Raw genomic sequence first — 15,069 nt, forward strand, 5'->3', positions numbered from 1 at the left:
CTGTGTCTGGTGTTGGTACTGCCACTCATCCTTTAGTCAAAGTTCGTGGTGGTGTGCAGCTTTCATTGTTCAGCTTGTACCTAATCGGAAGGACTTTATCTCTTAGAGATTAGGCTCCCTGTGTTTGACTTTCAACCCCTCCTTCCTCTGCCAATCTCCTGTTCTCTGCCTAATGTTTTTACAGTCCTGTGATTTGTCATTTTACTGGAGTTCCGTAAAACTTAGGAGTTCTAATAGGGCTGAGTTTAAGGACCTCTTTTAAAGGAAAGGACAGACCCCGAATGGAGGTATACATTCTGACCTTGGAGCTCTTGCCAAAGTTCAGGCAAGGTGAGTTGCCTGTGTAAAAATCTTAGGTTAACCACCTCTCTAAGCTTTAATGTGATCATCTTTAATGGGAGAATAACAACTTTCTTTTGAGGTTATTGCAGATAATGAATGAAATAGCCCTTGTGAAGTATTTATTTTATAAGAACTCAGTAGTTGTTCATGGCTGCAGTTTCTGCTGTTACTATTTTATTGCCATTCCTGCAAAAGAGGGGCAGAGGTTCAGAGCCTGAGCTTTGAATCTTATCTCTACCATCTTATCTCTATCCAGTTGTATGACCTTGGACAAATTATTTAACTTCTCTTTGCCTCAGTTTTTTTCACCTGCTAAGTGAAAACATTCTTAGTGTAGGAGTTGTGAAAATTTAGTTAGAGCAGAATCTGGTACAAAGTAAGTGATTGTAGCAAGGCTGTTGCTGTTATTTAACTGAAGTACCCTCTTTGCCTCTGGATTTGGGTATCTTCCGTTTTGGCCTTAGAGATGTATAGTGACCTGAAACTTTCCAGGCTGTCATTTTAACCTTCATTTGCCAAAATACGTAGGAGTCTATGCTCTTAATTCTCCAGTGATGTCACTTTTCTGATTTTGTTACCATGCCATCTTTAGAACCCTATTGTGACTGCTTCAGAAGGACCTGCTTGGTCCTCTGCTGGTGGTGGGTCAGATAACGTGGCACACAGATCAGACTTAAAAAGGACATCCGAACCAGTGAAGAAAAATCTCTAAGGAATAATATATTTAATAGACGTGTGAAGAATATTCTTTTAAAATTTTGCTGGGGAATCCAGAACTTCCACTTTCTAATCTCAAATGTAAAATTTCTGTAGAAAAAACATAGGGTTACATTTACTTGACTTTGCTAAGCAATGTTTAGTAATCCAGTATTGATATTAATAGTGATGTTTCAGTAAGATCTGAAGAGATTTATTTATTCTTTGTATGATAACTAAAGAAATAGGCAGAAATAGAAGAAAATTTGAAAAGGAATCAATTTCTAATTTTTAATGCGGTTTTTACTTTCTTATAGTAATTAGTATGCCCAGTGAGTGGTGTAGTGATGCTTGTAGTGAGGTTTGGCAGGATGGGCACATTTCAACAAGAGTAGATGGGTGTTCGGCAAACTTTGGAGGCCCAGAATTTATTAGACGTATATCAGGGACTGGGTGGCAGGGTAGGAGGAAGAAACAGTGGAAGTTTTCTGAACTGGACAGGTTGATTGCCAGGGTAGAAGACCCCTCTTTACACATATCTGAACACACTCACATCTAGAGACAGAGTTTTGTATTTGTATTTTTTACATAAGATTAAAAGATATTCTTTATTTTTATTATTTAAAAAAAGTTTTGAAAGCACCTGTGCTGGAAAGCAAGATTTTAGGGCAGAGCCATAGTGCCTAAGATGTGTGTTGGCTCAGTAAACATCTGTCAAAAGTAATTAAATGCTCTGCAGAGTTTACCTTTACTGAATTCTAGTCTTTTTTTTCTTTTTTTTTTTAATTTTTTTTTCAACGTTTATTTATTTTTGGGACAGAGAGAGACAGAGCATGAACGGGGGAGGGGCAGAGAGAGAGGGAGACACAGAATCGGAAACAGGCTCCAGGCTCTGAGCCATCAGCCCAGAGCCTGACGCGGGGCTCGAACTCACGGACTGCGAGATCGTGACCTGGCTGAAGTCGGACGCTTAACCGACTGCGCCACCCAGGCGCCCCTACTGAATTCTAGTCTTACCCTCAAACTAGATTTTATTAGTTCACCTATGTGAGTAGACCCTATTTAAGTGGATTAAAGTAGGTAGGTTTTATTTGCCCATACTGCTGAAAGTTAAAAAAGTTCTTAAGGATTATTTTCATTAAGCTGTGACTCCAGATGTATTTCTATGTAAAGAATTTTATTCCATTAGCTATAATTGAAGAGTTTTCTTTGCTGGACACTTTGGTGATTCATACACATTATTACTCTCCAGGTCTTTCTACATTCCATGATTGTCACCTTTTTTTTTTTTTTTTTTTTAATTGAAGTACAAGGGCACTTGGGTGGCTCAGTCCTTTAAGTGTCCAACTCTTGATTTTGGGTCAGGGCACATTCTCCTAGTTTGTGAGTTTGAGCTCCACGTAGAGCTCCACGCTGATGGTGTGGAGTCTGCTTGGGATTTTCTCTCTTGAAAAAAAAAATTGAAGTATATATAACCTTTCAATTTTTCTTTAAATTATAAAAGTATATTCCTGCAGCATTTAAAATTTAAAATTGCAGATTTGGAAACATAGGTAAATTTTCGAACCTGTTTTAGCACTTGTCATTATGCCTGGCATTAATTTAGAAGTAGAAACTTAGAAATGGTAACTTATTTTTCATCTTAGGTTGGATGCTCAGGATGATCTCCTTGCCATTAGTAATATTTTCTAGTGACATTTCCAAATATTGTCATATTCTTGTGGGTTTCACCTTTCCTCATTTTCTTTTTCTTTTTTTTTAATTCTTTTTTTTTTTTTTTTAAACGTCTATTCATCTTTGAGAGACAGAGAGAGACAGAGCATGAGTGGGGAAGGGGCAGAGAAAGTGGGACACAGAATCCGAAGCAGGCTCCAGGCTCTTAGCTGTCAGCACAGAGCCTGATGCAGGGCTGGAACTCACAAACTGCGAGATTATGACCTGAGCTGCAGTCAGACACTCAACCCACTGAGCCACCCAGGCGCCCCTCACCTTTCCACATTTTCTAACTTTGACTTTGGTATCTGCCTTTTTTTTTTTTTTTTTAAGGAAGAGGAGGAGGAGGAGGAATAGCTTTTATACAGTTGGGTAATCTATATTTGAATAGGCTACTGTAAATCTTATTATATGTCCATAGTTCTAGTTACAAATGACAAGTCATTCAGAGAATTTTGTGACCATGGTGACATTTCAATTAATGGACATTTATTTCTATTTTTGAAGAGCAATGTAAATGAAACTGATAAAAGCCTTGAAAGCTTGCATAATGGTGGAGAAAGTTGTCAGAGAAATGATGTAGTTTCAAATCACGATGATTTATAGAATCTCCCTTTTTTTTTTTAAGGGAGTATTTTCTTTTTCCTTTCTTAATGTTTATTTTTGAGAGAGAGGGAGTGAGAGAGCATGCGTACAAGTTGGGGGAGGGGCAGAGAGAGAGAGGGAGACTCAGAATCTGAAGCAGGCTGTCTGAGCTGTCAGCCTGATGCAGGGCTCCAACCCACAAACTGGGAGATCATGATCTGAGCCGAAGTTGGACACTTAAACCGACTGAGCTACCTAGACGCCCCTTTTAGAATCTCTTAAATCTATCATTGTCTATTCTGTTGCTGGTATAGGTTAAGACTAATCAACTTTTCTCTTTTCAATTTTACAGAGTTAATTGAGAGTTGGAGGCAACCTTGCTGAAGATGAAGAATACACAGTATTAGAGGAGGAGATTTTTTTTTTCTTTCAAAAGTCTTGATTGTTTGGTGGCTTACGTCCAGTTACCACTCTTCATTTGAGTCTGTTTTCTTCATCAGAAATGATTTTTACAATTTCAAGAAAAACTATGTCCCAGAAATTGAGTTTACTGTTGCTTGTATTCGGACTCATTTGGGGATTGATGTTACTGCACTATACTTTTCAACAACCAAGACATCAAAGCAGTGTCAAGTTACGTGAACAAATACTAGATTTAAGCAAAAGATATGTTAAAGCTCTAGCAGAGGAAAATAAGAACGCAGTGGATGTTGAGAATGGCGCTTCTATGGCAGGATATGGTAAGATAACCATGGACTATTCCTCGTTTTCTCCTCTTCAACTTCTTCCCATTTAAAGATAGTTATGGAAGGAAATCTAACTCATCACTTCATGCATAGGTCTTTACAGAGTAAATTTTTCTTGACTTTTTACTATGAAAAATTTCAGATATACTGACAAATAGAAACTATGATAAATACTATATATCTGTTGCCTATATTTAACAATTATTAACATTTTACCAATTTGTTTTGTCTAATTTTTGAAGACCACTTAAATTATAGAAATTGTGACATTCCACTGCTAGATATTTCCATGTGTATCTCTAAAAAAATCTTGTACATAATTGTAATACTATTATAACACTTAGTTCATATTTACATTTTCTTGATTGTGCCAGTATAGACCGTCAATTGTATAACATCTATTAACTCCTAAGAAGCAGCATTTGCCCGTATCTTCAATATGGTTTATTGCCATTCACCTGTTCACATCCTGGTTTCCTGCTGTGGTGTGTTTTGTTTTGTTTTGTTTTGTTTTGTTTTTTTCCTGCTGTGTTTTAAGTTTTGTATGCCTGCCGTAGTCTCACTTGCCTTTAAGACTTAAGAGAGAGAGAAGAGATAGAACACTTTGTATATGAGTGTGTGGGCATTTTCTCTATTTCAGTGGGGTTTTTTTTAGTTATACATGTATGTATTTAAAGAATCAAAATGTGTTATGAGTCTGGTAATAAAAAAGGGCAGTTTTTCCCACCCCCAACAGTACTCAAACTTCCCATTCCTTACAGCCAGCCATCTTAAGTTATTTTTTCTGATTTATTTGGTGATTACCTCCATACCTCTAAATAACATGCTCTATGAGCTGCTTCTTGACTTTTCAATTATAGAAATTATCTGTTAACTTCCCACTGTGCAGGGTGAGGGTTCAGCTTTCTTTTTCAACCCAAATTGCATCCCACCCACCCCAGGCTGTTTTCACACACACGTGTTCTTATAGTCCTGCCATTTTCCCATCATAATTTTGGTTAGAACAATATTCAATGTTTGCATTATTATGACTGTGTTAGTGGTATTCATTACTGAGCCATGTAGTACATTATTACTTTTCCTTTCACATATAACTGTATTTCCCCCTTCTAGAATTAATTAGTAAGTACTGATTTTTGTTTCTTTGCCTAGTTTTCTACCCTAACTCTCCCACAGTTGTTAAGTCTCCCCCCAGTATATTCAGACACATAAGGTATTTTATCACATTATTTATCTTGAAGAAATCTTTCCTAGAGCCTTCTGATTTCTGGTTTGGACTATTTCTTCTCTAGGCGTGTGGTGGTAAATTATTCTAGGATCTTCCTACATAATTATCCCTTTACCTCTCTCTTGTGTTGGATCTCCTGTTGCCTAGAATCCTGTGGCTTCCTCTTTATTGTTTCTCCCTCATTTTAGGGGAACTGATTCTTGTAGTTTCCTCAGAAAGATACGAGGAAGGTCAAAGTTTTTGATTCCTTGCATATCTGAAAAGGTCTTTTTATCCCCCTACTCTCATGTTTAATTGAAAATTTGACTAAGTATAGAGTCCTAGTTTGGAAATAGTTTTCTGTTGGATTTTAAAGGCTTCCCCCCGCTGCCCCCTTAGCTTCCAGTGTTCTTTTTGAGAATTTAATGCTATTCTGATTCTTTATCCTTTAAAATTAAAAAAAAATTTTTTTTAATTTATTTTATTTTTAATATTTATTTTTGAGACAGAGAGAGATACGACAGAGTGTGAGAGGGGAGGGACAGAGAGAGAGGGAGACACAGAATCCAAAGCAGCCTCCAGGCTCTGAGCTGACAGCAGAGAGCCCAACTTGGGGCTCAAACCGACAAACCGTGAGATCATGACCTGAGCTAAAGTCTGATGCTTAACCACTGAGCCACCCAGGTGCCCCTCCGATTTTTTTACCTTTTAAAATTTATTTATTTTTAGAGAGGGAGAGTGTACATGAGCAGGGGAGGGACAGAAACAGGGAGAGAGAGAATACCAAGCAGTCCCCACATTGCCAGTGTGGAGCCCGACATGAGACATGATCTCATGAATGGTGAGGTCATGACCTGAGCTGAAACCAAGAGTCAGACGCTTAACCCACTGAGCCACCCAGGTGCCCCTGATTCTTCACCCTTTATATGTGACTTATTTTTGGAAGTTTGTGAGATCTCTATCACAGTCCCATAATGCTGTTCTGAGATTTTTCAGAATGACGTCCCTGGGTCTGGATTTCTTTCACATATGTGCTGGACTTGATTTATTTTCCCCCCAAATTTCGTGTTTATTTTTTACTAGTACCTATATCTAAGAGATGGAACATTTGTGACTCAGGATAATGATCATGCTCTGTTTGTCGCTACACATCATCTACAACATCTCAAGAGGTCTCCACCAAGTCAGCCACTTCCAATAAGGATATACTGTCCAAGGTATGAAAGTCCTAAAACCAAAATACATGGTTCTAAAAATTTTTTTTTAAATTTTTAAATTTTTGTGAGAGAGAGAGAGACAGCCAGAGCATGAGTGGGGGGTGGGGTGCAGAGAGAGAGGGAGACATAGAATTCAAAGCAGGCTCCACGCTCTTACCTGTGAGCACAGAGCCCAGTGCAGGGCTTGAACTCACGAACCGTGAGATCATGACCTGAGCTGAAGTTGGACACTCAACTGACTGAGCCACCTAGGTGACCCCACAAATACATTTGTTCTTAAAGTAATCATAATTGTACCTAAGCAATATAGTCAAAATGTTTTCAGACTTTTCAACTGCTATAACTCTAATACCTACCGTACCATTTTTTCCTTTTTCTACCAAATGATATATTACTTCTTTATGCAGATACCCTGCAAGTTCCTTCACAAATATAAATTTCATAAATGTCAGAATTAAAAATAAAAGTTACAGAAAGTCTTTCATTTATTTTTACTCTTGGCCTAATTTCCTTTATTATTTTTTTTAATTAATTTTTTTTTTTTTTGAGACAGAGAGAGACAGAGCATGAGCAGGGGAGGGGCAGAGAGAGGGAGACACAGAATCTGAAGGAGGCTCCAGGCTCTGAGCTGTCAGCACAGAGCCCAACGTGGGGCTAGAACTCATGGAGTGTGAGATCATTACCTGAGCTGAAGTTGGACGCTCAACCGACTGAGCCACCCAGGCACCCCGGCCTAATTTCCTTTAAATGTGGATTCATTTCTTTACCCAACGGAGGTTACCTTAATGCCACATAGATATCACCCGTTATAGTTTACATATCCATTCATTTACTGTGTTGATTCAAGTTACCACTGATGCCGTCAGAGTACAAGGTTTATTTTACATTTTATCATTGCTGCAAAAAAAGTTTAAAACCATTTCAAACACTTCATTAAAAATGGTATTATTGAAATAATATTGGGAGCAAATAGAAAATTTGTGTATATTTATTTTGAAAAGAATAGACTTTTTTGTAACTGCTAAAAACGGTCACTTATTTAACTTCTCTGTAGATATAGCAAAGAATAATCAATCAAGTATAAAACTAAGACTTTATATCTCGGATTACTTCAACATGCTAATTTGAATAAAATGAACATTCTTTCAAAAGAACATACTGCCTTTACATGGATAAACTTCTGTTAGTGTATTAGGCTTTTGTTTTTCTCTACTTGCAGAAGAGTAACTATGTTTTGAGAAAAACATTTACTAGAGATCAGAATTTAACTTTCTTTAAAGTTTGGTTTTCTAAGATGTATCTATGTTAAATATATACCTTAAGTAAACCCTGCTACTTAAGAAGGATATATTTTGTTTACAACCATCAAGTAATGATTTTAAGATGGAGCTAAATCTAGTGAAACTTAAATTCTAAAGTGCTTTAATCAAAAGCTTGATATATATCTATTTATGAATCACAACTCTTGCAGTTGTTTCAAATAATTCTTTAAAGTAACTGGCTCTTTCTGCAATAATCTGCTTATTTCCATGACGTGCTTGTTCTATCCCAAACTGGAACTCATCAGTTTGTGTAACGATACTTAATGTGTCATCTTTTTAAATTTCAATTTGGTAAATTAGTGTCTAATTTTCGTAGAACTATATCCAACCTAGCTTCTAGATCACACAAAAGATTCTGAAATTTGGGATCAAAATTCTCCATTCCTGATCCTTTAACAACATTGGTGCAAATACTGGCCTTGCTGCTTGCTTGGTAAAGGGAATTTATAGGTGATTCTAACAGATAAAACAAGAATGTTGTTTTGTAAATTCTGACTGGTAATTATTTTAGGTTGCAGCTTGAAAACAACCAGCATTTTATCTTTTGTGTCAGCAAACTCAGTTGTGTTGGAAAAGGACATTAGATGTTGGATTGCGGCACCCTAAGAACGTTTGGTTCCTGTCATCCAAAAAATTGTTGATTTCAGGACAGCTGTACATGAGTGGCTGGTCCCAGGGTTCTAACGCTGAAGTAATTACTAAAGTAATTCTGGGTAGTAGTGAAGATGAAAATCTTCAGAACATCCTCATTTCTGCCTGCCATGATTTTGGAGACAGGGAAAAGGAAGCTTCAGTGGGCACTTTAAATCCTGAAACTTACATCCTTCGGTTTAGGGATATTTTTTCCTAAATTATCTATTTGACTTCATCCTCCCCATTGTTTTCATTCTTCCTGAAATTCTGTTGTTCAGCATTTGGGCCCTATGAACTGGTTCTCAAATTTTCCTTTATTTACTGTCCTACTTTCCATCTCTTTGTCTTTTTGTTTTATTTTTTGAGATATTTACTCATCTTTATTTTCAACTCTTTATGGACTTTTTTATTTTCTTTCATATTTTTAATTTCTTAAAAAAATTTTTTTTAAATGTTTATTTATTTAGAGAGAGAGGGTGAGCTGGGGTGGGGCAGAAAAAGGGAGAGACTGAATCCCAAGCAGGCTCCATGCCGTCATCAAAGAGCCTGATGTGGAGGTCGAACTCATGAACTGTGAGATCATGACCTGAGCTGAAACCAAGAGTGGGACACTTAACCAACTGAGCTACCCAGGTGCCCCATCATATTTTTAATTTCTAAGAGCTCTTTTTTTATTTCTCAAATGTTGTCAATGATACATTTTCTGAAATATTTTTACGTCTCATCCAAACATGTCTGGTGATCTTTAGCCTATGAAGGCTTTTTAATATTTATTTATTTATCCATTCATTCATTTATTTTAAAGATTTTGTGCTTTTTAAGTAATCTCTATACTTAATGCGGGACTTGAACTCACAACTCTGAGATCCAGTTGCATGCTCTACCAACTGAGCCAATCAGGTGCCCCTGAGGCTTTTTTAAAGAATGAGACACTTAAAGTTTGATGGGAAGTGTTGAGTTGTTGGTTGGTATTCACTATAGCATGATCTGGCTGGGACATTTCCTTGGGAGCATCCTTAATATTTGTAATGATTTCTGATACGAACTACCTGGAATTAAGCCAAATTTCACAGGTTAAGGGCATATCCTCCAAAATACTGCCTTCACTTCAGATATTAGCCACAAGTTTGGATGTCCCAGGCCACACTCATTTTTGACCAGTTCTACTGCCCCTTCAGGTTTGGTAATTCACTAGATTGGCCCAAGGAACTCCCTGAAAGGACTGTACTTACAGTTTTATTATAGCAAAAAGAAACTCAGAACCAGCAAAAGGGATACACACATAGGGCAAGTCTGAGAGGGTTCCAGAGGCGAAGTTTCTGTTGTCTTCTTCCCATGGAATCAGGCCGCATTACTCTCTTGACACATTCGTGTATGATCATATTAAGAGTATTGTTACCTAGGGAAATTCACCTGAACTTTGTGTCCAGGATTTTTATTGGGATTTTATTGTGCAAACACGATTGATTGGATTTAGCCAGATGGTTGAATTCACTTTCCAGCCCCTCTCTCTCATCTGACATTACTGAAAAGCCACGACTCTCTAATTACATAGTTTGGTCTTTCTGGCATGCCCAGTCCCCATCCTGAGTCATGTCATTAGCACAAACTGTCTAGGGGCCCAGTCTGAGTCACTTTGTTAATATAAACTATCAGTGGGGTCCCAGGGGCACATCATGAATAACAAAGACAGTCTTATCGCTCAGAAAATTCCAAACATTTAGAGGCTACCTCCCAGGAACTAGGGACAAAGTCCGGCCAAACTCTATTACACATTATCACTGTCTGTTTCTTTGCGGTATCCCAAATATGGGTGTATTTAGGTCTTTCTTCTTGAGCTGATCAGATTCCCTAGAGAAGGACTTCCAATCTTGCTGGAGAGTATAGGCCTTCAACTGTTCTGGGATCCGAATGAGAGGAAGAGCCTGGAGGAGGACAGGTAGTCTCAGCACTCACTGTGTAAATTTTCATTTACTCCCCCAGTTTTCACTGTGGCACTCAGGCCCTTAGCTGTTTCACTGGCTTCAGAAAATGAACCTCAGCTTTTCTGCAGGGAGTGAGGGGCTATTGCCCAGTTGGGGAGTGTTCTAGATAATTTAGGAATCAAATGTCTCCATAGATAAATTTTCACCCAATTCTTCTGTTTTAGTCCCTTTTTTAACCCCTATTTTCACTGGTACCCACTATAACAACAGTTCCTGGACATTTTAAGGGTGGAGTTCCGTGGACAACATTGAATTGTTTCTTAGTTTTTCTTCTAAGATCAAAGTTTTCAGAGCTTCTAAGTCAGTTAACACTTGTCCCTTTGCTTTCTAGCTTCTGGAGTTGTGTTGCTATGGTCTCTTCTGTTATCCTTGGCCTTGTGGATTTATGCTTAAAGAAGGAAAGAAAGAAAAAGAGAGCAAAAAGCACCGTTACTGTTTTGGTGGAGTGTCCATGTAGCCAGGACCCATGGGTGCAAGAGCACCTGGTTCCAGGGGTCCCCAACAGACCAAGTTTGGCTCCCCGCTAACAGAATCCAAAGGCAGAGAAAAGGGTGGTGGTGAGATAAGAAAGGAATTTGTTTTAGTGAGGCCAACATCGAGAAGCCAGTGCACTAGTGTCCCAAATGTCTCCGTAGTGCTGAAAATGCCTCATGTTTTTATAAGGAAAATGTGGGACAGGGGTTGGTGGGTAGTACAGTTGGGCAGTAAAGGTCTACTTGATCAGTGTCTTGGGTCAGTCACACAGAATCTTGCTGGCTCAGGGCAGTCCTTATACTTGAGGGGGTAGTTTTGGTTCCCATCACAGGGTGCTTTTCCCACAAGATTGTTAGCCTGAGTTAAGAAAAGCTGGAAATAAGAACTTAATCAATTAGCAAGTCCAGACTGAGGTCAAAACGGAGGTGGTTGAAGTCCTCTTTCATCCAAAGTCAGCAGAGGTTAATTGCCTTTTTTCAGTTTACCTTCTTTATCTGGAAATGCCCTAGGCACTTTCTATTTTTATAGAAACACCTTTATGATGGTTCTTATGAGTTGATGAAGGTTAGCCTGCATTTGCTCTTGAGGATCAAATTTAGATGACTTAGAGATGAAGGAGCTGGTATATACTGAGATGGAGGTTCTTGTGGCAGATAGAGATGCAAAAATTACATTGTTTTGCATACTGCTTAGTCCAAGGACACTGATAGAAAGTAAATCTTTTAATAAGAAGAAAAATACTTGAAAATAAAGTTTTTGTACTTGAGCAAAATAACTGATCTCTCTCTCTCTCTCTCTATATATATATATAGATCTCTCTCTATATAAATTATTTTTGAGAGAGAGTAAGAGCACATGTGAGCCTGAGCTGTGAAGAGGCAGAGAGGGGTGGGGAGAGAGAATCCTAAGCAGGCTCTGCACTGCCAGTGTGGAGCCCGACACGGGCTCGAACCCATTAACCATGAGATTGTGGCCTGAGCCAAAATTAAGAGTTGGATGCCTGGGGCACCTGGGTGGCTCAGTCGGTTGAGCATTCAACTTCGGCTCAGTTCATGGTCTCTTGCTTCATTAGTTCGAACCCCACATCCAGCTCACTGCTGTCAGCTCAGAGCCCACTTCAGATCCTCTGTACCCCTTCTCTCTGCTCCTCCCCTGTATTCTCTCTCTCTCTCTCTCTTTCTCAAAAATAAATAAATACTAAAAAATTTTGGGTGCCCCACCAACTGAGCCACCCAGGTGCCCCTAACTGTGATATTTTAAAAGGTAGCAGCCATCTGTGGTATGCTGCCCAGCTGTGTGTAATGACTTGAGTTTTCAAAAAATATTTTTTTTCATTGTATTTATTTATTTTTCCATTTTATTATTTTTTTTTTTAGAGAGAAAAAGTGAGTACACGCTGGGGAGAGGGGGAGAGAGAGAGAGAGAAAGAGAGAGAGAGAGAGAGAGAGAGAGAGGGAGAGAGAATCTTAAATAGGCTGTATGCTCAGCACAGAACTAAACACAGGGCTCAATCCCATGGGATCATGATCTGAGCAGAAATCAAGAGTTGGACACTGAACTGACTGAGCCACTCACGTGCCCCACGACTCAGTTTTAAAAGCAACGTTCAGACCTAGCTACACATGATATTTGATAAACTTTTAAAATTTAATGTATGGTGGAAATACTTATGTCAATGAATATATACCTACGTCATTAATGGCCACGTGATATTTAACCAATCCCTGATATATTTTTTTACTTATTTCTGATTCTAAATATATGTTTATTATAAACATTCAAATAGTGCAGAAATATACAAGATAGATAAGTTAAAAGGGCAGAAAGAATGTCATTTAATTTGTTCCGTATTGGGGTAAGTGTACTTTTCTTTAAAGGGCTAAATAGTAAATATTTCCAGAGCATGGCTATGTTCTGGTGAAACTATTTACCAAGACAGGCAGCCAACCAGCTGTAGTTTGCTTACACATGATCTAGCACATTATTTTATTTCGAGCAAAAATGGGATTGTACTGTGGATACTGGTTTGCAGCTTACCTGTTTTCACTTAATTACTGTGGATATCTTTCCATATTATTACATATAGGTCTGTCTCATCCTTTACAATGACTTAATATTGTTTCATTTTATAAATATTCCTTAACCTGCCCGCCCTCACTCCTTGCCCACTTATTCTGTAATGATGGATAATTTGTTGCTAACCTATTTTGTGTTTGATTCAATGCTACAATGTATGTGTGTTTGTATGTGTATGACATATATGTAGTGAGTATAAATGTGTATTTCATGTTTGTGTAAATGTTTCTGAAGAATAGATTCCTTACATGTGGAATTTTTTGGTCAAGGATATGCAAGTTAAATTTAATAGACATTTGTCAGATTGTCCTTCAGAATGGCTCTACCAGTATACATTCTTACTGCGACCTTCACAACAGTGTGAAAGTGCCAGTTTCTCTACCAATTCTATTTAATTTTATATGATCTCTAGTTGTTTGCTTTTGCATTTCTTTGTTTACAGTAGAGCGTAAAGGATTGTTGGCTATTTGTAATTCTTGTATGTGTGAGTGAGTCATTTATATCCTTTGCCAGTTTTTCTGCTGGGAAATTTCTTAAGTGACTGATTCTTTGTAAAGGCATTAATGCCGTTATTATGTGTTGCAAATGTTTTTCTTCTGGTTTTTCAGTTGCCTAATAACTTGGTATTATTGTTTAAAAATTTGGGTAGCAGAAAGTGTGTGTCATTTTTTATTAAACAATTTTTTTTTTAATTTTAAAGAGATACAGTGAATTTTAAAGAGATACAGAGATACAGAGGGAGAGAGAGAGAGAATCTTAAGGAGGCTCCATGTTCAGCACAGAGGATGCTGGGCTCAGTCCCACAATCCTGGGATCATGACCTGAGGTGAAAACAAGAGTCAGATTCTCAACTGACTGCGCCACCCAGGCGCCCTGTGTCAATCATTTTTTTATGGTTTAGGTTTATGCTTAAAATATTTGCCCCAAAGCTTACACTCTAATATACTATGGTGGGTTTTGTTTTTGTTTTTACATTTACATCTATAATATAGTTGAGATTTCTGGTGTAAGCAGTAAGAGATGCAGATTCTTTTTTCCACATTATTCCAGATTTATTATTCCAGTTATTCCAGATTTATTATTTGAATTCCATCTTTTGCTCCACTCATTTGACATGGCAGTAATATATAAATATTTATTTAAGTTAAAATAAAATCAGAATTTTACAAGTTCTGGAGAACTTGAACCTTTAACCATCTATAGAAACCATTTAGCTTCTCATTGCTATACAAAAAAGCTAGAAGACTTTTTATTTATTTATTGAATAGTCTCCCCTTGAACTGTTTAACCTGTTTTTCCCAGTTGGGAAAATAAGCATAAGCTTTTTTTTTAATCCCAGTCACCAATGAATTGTTACTATCACAAAGGTCATAGGCAGATCAGTTCACCTTTATAGGTCATTGTCTGTAAATTTTGAACAGTAATTTGTGCTTTCCCTGTAAAAAACCATTTCCTCTGCTTTAGATCTTTTTCTCAATATTCTTAGTCTTCTCTGATATAATTTTTTTTCTTCCCATGTAACATGTTTTGGATTCTGAGGTTTGCCTAGAACAGTGAATTGGGGATACTTGGTCTGAGCTTCCCAGTGACTGTTCATAGAACACTTTGCACTTGAGGCATTGTTTTGTTTCCTAAACTGTTTCTGAATCTATAGCAATACTATTGTTTTATCACTACAGACTTTTCCTTCCAAAGATGAACCCTGCTTTCTTTTAAGAGTTTTGGTTTTACTGTCTACTAATGTGGTTGAACACTTTTAAAAACTAGATTTCAAAAATATTTTGGAAGAACTGGAGAACAATTTAATGTTGATATTTAAATGCTCTTCTGCAGGGGTGCCTGGGTGACCCAGTTGGTTGAGCATCTGACTCTTTTTTTTGGCTGGGTAGTGGTCCCAGGGTCAAGGGATCAAGTCCTGTGTTGGGCTCTACACTAAGTGTGGAGCCTGCTTGGGATTTTCTCTCTCTCTCTCTCTCTCTCTCTCTCTCTCTCTCTCTCTCTCTCTTTCTCTCTCCCACTCTCCCCTGCATGCTCTCTCTCTCTATTTCTCTCTCTCTCAAATAAATAAATAAT

At 37.8% G+C, this 15,069-nt stretch overlaps 1 protein-coding gene across 2 annotated transcripts in view; it reads left to right on the forward strand.

The window, feature by feature from the left end:
- The window catches only part of CCDC126 (coiled-coil domain containing 126), a 41,212-nt gene that overhangs the window by 13,317 nt on the left and 12,826 nt on the right, over positions 1-15,069 (forward strand). For both annotated transcript variants that reach the window (XM_045495088.1, XM_045495087.1), the window contains one exon: positions 3,689-4,076. In XM_045495088.1, the coding sequence (XP_045351044.1) occupies positions 3,839-4,076 (238 nt within the window). In that variant the 5' untranslated portion in view covers positions 3,689-3,838. The remainder of the gene's footprint in view (positions 1-3,688; positions 4,077-15,069) is intronic.

The sequence above is a fragment of the Leopardus geoffroyi genome, chromosome A2 (genome assembly GCF_018350155.1).
Source record: "Leopardus geoffroyi isolate Oge1 chromosome A2, O.geoffroyi_Oge1_pat1.0, whole genome shotgun sequence".
Taxonomy (NCBI): Eukaryota; Metazoa; Chordata; class Mammalia; order Carnivora; family Felidae; genus Leopardus; species Leopardus geoffroyi.